This window comes from Alligator sinensis, unplaced genomic scaffold (genome assembly GCF_000455745.1).
Source record: "Alligator sinensis unplaced genomic scaffold, ASM45574v1 scaffold1509_1, whole genome shotgun sequence".
Taxonomy (NCBI): domain Eukaryota; kingdom Metazoa; phylum Chordata; order Crocodylia; family Alligatoridae; genus Alligator; species Alligator sinensis.
In genome coordinates this window covers 740,220-743,650 of record NW_005842711.1, presented here as the reverse complement: position 1 = coordinate 743,650, position 3,431 = coordinate 740,220, and the positions used below count along the sequence as shown (strand labels likewise).

General features: G+C 62.9%; 1 protein-coding gene across 1 annotated transcript in view; it reads right to left on the bottom strand.

The window, feature by feature from the left end:
* Positions 1 to 3,431, bottom strand: part of NOTCH3 (notch 3) — a 35,532-nt gene that overhangs the window by 24,863 nt on the left and 7,238 nt on the right. The window contains exons 5-9 of the mRNA XM_025216160.1: positions 2,962 to 3,111; positions 2,563 to 2,796; positions 2,118 to 2,273; positions 1,431 to 1,616; positions 4 to 117 (exon numbers count right to left, since the gene is read on the bottom strand). Coding sequence (XP_025071945.1) covers positions 4 to 117; positions 1,431 to 1,616; positions 2,118 to 2,273; positions 2,563 to 2,796; positions 2,962 to 3,111 — 840 coding nt within the window. The remainder of the gene's footprint in view (positions 1 to 3; positions 118 to 1,430; positions 1,617 to 2,117; positions 2,274 to 2,562; positions 2,797 to 2,961; positions 3,112 to 3,431) is intronic.

Here is a 3,431-nt window from a genome sequence, read left to right as displayed (position 1 = left end):
TACCAGAGGGGCAGGTGCAGGTGAAGCCATTGACGATGTCTTTGCAGCGTCCACCATTGACACAGGGGTTGCTCTCGCACTCATCGATGTTGATCTCACAGTAGGTGCCGCTGAAGCCTGAAGCAAGGCAGGGGAGGGCATGTCAGGTCTGGTCTCTGCCCCCCATCCCCACAAGTTCAGGACCCCCTCATGGGTGCCCTGAGTCAGGCCCCAGAGCCAGGGACACCTCCCCCTCTGCTGAGAGTGGCAGGGGAGATGGAGGCTTGGTCCCCTGCATCCCACCCCGATGCCTGAGCTTCTGTGGCCAGGACACCCTCCCAGACAGGGACTTCTGAACAACCTCCATCACCAGGATGCTGCATCCTTCAGAAGCCTGTGTCTGTCCAGGGTCAGGAAACAAGTCAGTGCCACAGCCAGGCACAGAACCCAGGCATCCTGGCTCCCGGCTCCCTGCTCTGACCAGACCTAAGAAAGGAACCCAGGAGTCCTGGCTCCCGGCCCCCTGTTCTAACCCCCAGGCCCATTTCCAGAGTAGGGGATGGAACCCAAGCTTCCCAGCCCCCACTCTCCTTGAGACCAGGATAAAAGCCAGGTGAGGGCTGAGCCCTGCACAAGCTTGTGTGGGTCCTGCAGCAGTGAGGGTATGTGGGGAGGCTATGACAAGCCTGAGGCTCCCTCTGGCAACCAGCCCCAAACATCAGGAGAATCAATGGAGTGAGGACAAGGGGCACCTGGGTGCCCTGGTGTGGGGGAAATGCGGCTGCTGGGCCTGTGGCAGACAGGGGGGGCGGTGGGCAGACGGAGCCCCCCCCCCCGCCGCTCCCTTCCCCCAGCCCGGGGCTGCACAAAGGCCTCCCCATATGGGGTAGCGGGGAGACAAAAAGGCACAGGCGGCCCCCGCCCCATTAGTATTCCAGGCACAGCCCTGCGCTCCCGCCGTCTGCCTGCTGGCCCCTCAGTGTGTGGAGTGGCCCCAGCCGGCTAGGCCAGCCCTGGGGTCCCCAGCCTAGCACCCCTGGCCCCGACAGGGCTCAGGTACATGTGATGGGCAAGCTCAAGTCCCCCTGGTCTGGGCAGCTCCAGGGATCTCCCCAGGGAAAGTGACTGGGGGGGGGAGTGCCTCCACTGTGATGCTGCTCTCCTCCCAAAGCAGTCAAGGAATCCAGGCATCCTGGCTCTCAACATCCTGCTCTCACCCACTAAAACTGCCCCCACCCAGAGCAGGGACACAACCCAGGTGTCCTGGCTCCCAGCCCCCCTGCTCTAACTACTACCATTTACTTCTTTCCCTGAGCAGAGATAGAACCCAGGTGTCCTGGCTGTCCCAGCCCCTCTCTCAACTGCCTGGCCTCCCTGCCGTGAGCAGGGACAGGACCCAGGCATCCAGCTGGCCAGGCAGCAGAGGGAGGTGGGTGCTTGGGATGACTCACCGGCCATGCAGATGCAGGTGAATTGGCCGATGCGGTCAAGGCAGGTGGCATCGTTGAGGCAGGGCATGGACAGGCACTCGTTGATGTCAGTCTCACAGCGGGGGCCTGTGTACCCACGCCCACACTGGCACTGGAATGAGCCCTGCGTGTTCACGCACCGCCCAAAGTGCTCGCACGGGTTGGCGCCTGCACAGACAGCGCAGGCTCAGCCACTGCCCAGCCTGCCTGGCCCCCAGTGCCATGGCCTCCCACACTGGAGGGGCAGAAGGGGCCAGCTCCACTCCACATGTGGGCCCTGCCCCACCAGTTCCCCCACTGGGGCCCCACCCCAGCAGTCCTGCCCCATTAAGGCCCCACCCCATCAGTCCACCCCGCCCCCATCATGAAGCCACCCTTTGTCACTCAACACCAGGGCACTGCCCCCACTCCCCCCATCAAGGCCAGGACCCCCTGGTCCCACCCCATTATGGCTCCACCTCCTGTTCCTATCAAGGCCCTGCCCCATCTGTCCCTCCCCATCAAGGCCCTGCCCCCTGCCCCTCCCATTATGGCCCCAGCCCCCCAGCCCCTCCCTATCTTCTGCAGGATTCTGGGGGGCACCTTTGACCCACTGGACCTGCTGCTGCAGCCCCCCAAGTCCCATACCCCAAAAAGGGAGGAGAGAGGCAGGAACCAGTGACCACTCACCGATGGAGCACTCGTCCACGTCCTGATCGCAGGCGCCACCGGTGAAGCCGGGTGGGCAAGTGCAGATGGCACAGCAGTTCACAGGGTTGGTGTCGCAGATGGCATCCTCGTGGCATGGGTTGCTCACACATGCGTCGTCCAGGTGGCACAAGAGGCCTGGCAGGGCAAGGCGGGGTGGAGGTCAGCCTGGCTCTCCCAGCTTACACTGCCCTGTGTCCCCATCCCCAAGTCCCAAACCCCGAGCACTGCTCCCCACCCACAACTCCAGGGCACATCTAGGGCGGGCCTGGCAAGAACTGGGCAGAGTCCATGCAGTGGGGCCTAGAGGTCCTACCCAGGCTCCTGTCCAGCTCTCTCCCATACCCCCAGGGCATAGTTTCTTCAACCTCTACCCTGCCCCAGCCAGCCCCTCCCACCCTGCCCCTGCCCCACCTGCAGGCAATACCTGTCTTGCCCATGGGGCAGGCGCAGTAGAAGGAGGCCACACGGTCATGGCAAGTGGCACCATTGAAGCAGACGGCCGTGGCACAGTCATCAATGTTCTCGCTGCAGCTCTCGCCCGTCCAGCCATTGACACACACACAGGTGTGGCCCCCGTTGGTGTTGAAGCAGGTGCCCCCATTGTGGCAGGCGTTGGGCTGCAACTGGCACTCATCAACATCCTCTGTGCAGAACTGTCCTGGGGGGGCGAAGAGGTGGGGAGGGGAAATAAATGGGTCTTGGAGCTGGTGCACCAAGGGGGGCAGGTCCCAGGTCCTTCTTCTTCCCCACCATCAGCCCTGCCCCATTCCTCTCCCCCACCCCCATGCAGCCTGGAGGGCTAGAACCCCTGGCAGAGCAGTACCTGTCCACTCAGGTGGGCACTGGCAGTTGTAGGTGTTGACACCGTCCACACAGGTGCCCCCATTCAGGCACTTGTGGCCTGGGCAGTCGTCAATATTTATCTCGCAGTTCTGCCCTTCGAAGCCTGGGTAGAGAGTGGGGTAAATCAGCCACCATGTCCCCACCCTGAAAACCCCAGAGTGGGGGCATGAGGGCTGGCAGAGTAGGGCCATACGAGAGTAGAATCCAGGAGTCCTGGCTCCAAGGCCTGCTCTGACCACAGCACCCCAGCTGTCCGCCCACCCCCATACACACACACACCCTAGACCTGGCAACAGAACCCAGGCGTCCAGATTCACAGCAAGCCACAGTGCACATGGACACAACCTGGCAACAGAACCCAGGTGCCCAGACTCCCAACCCTGTTCAGGCCACAACCTCCTCCCCTGCGTGCGTGCGTACACACACACACACACACACACACACACACAC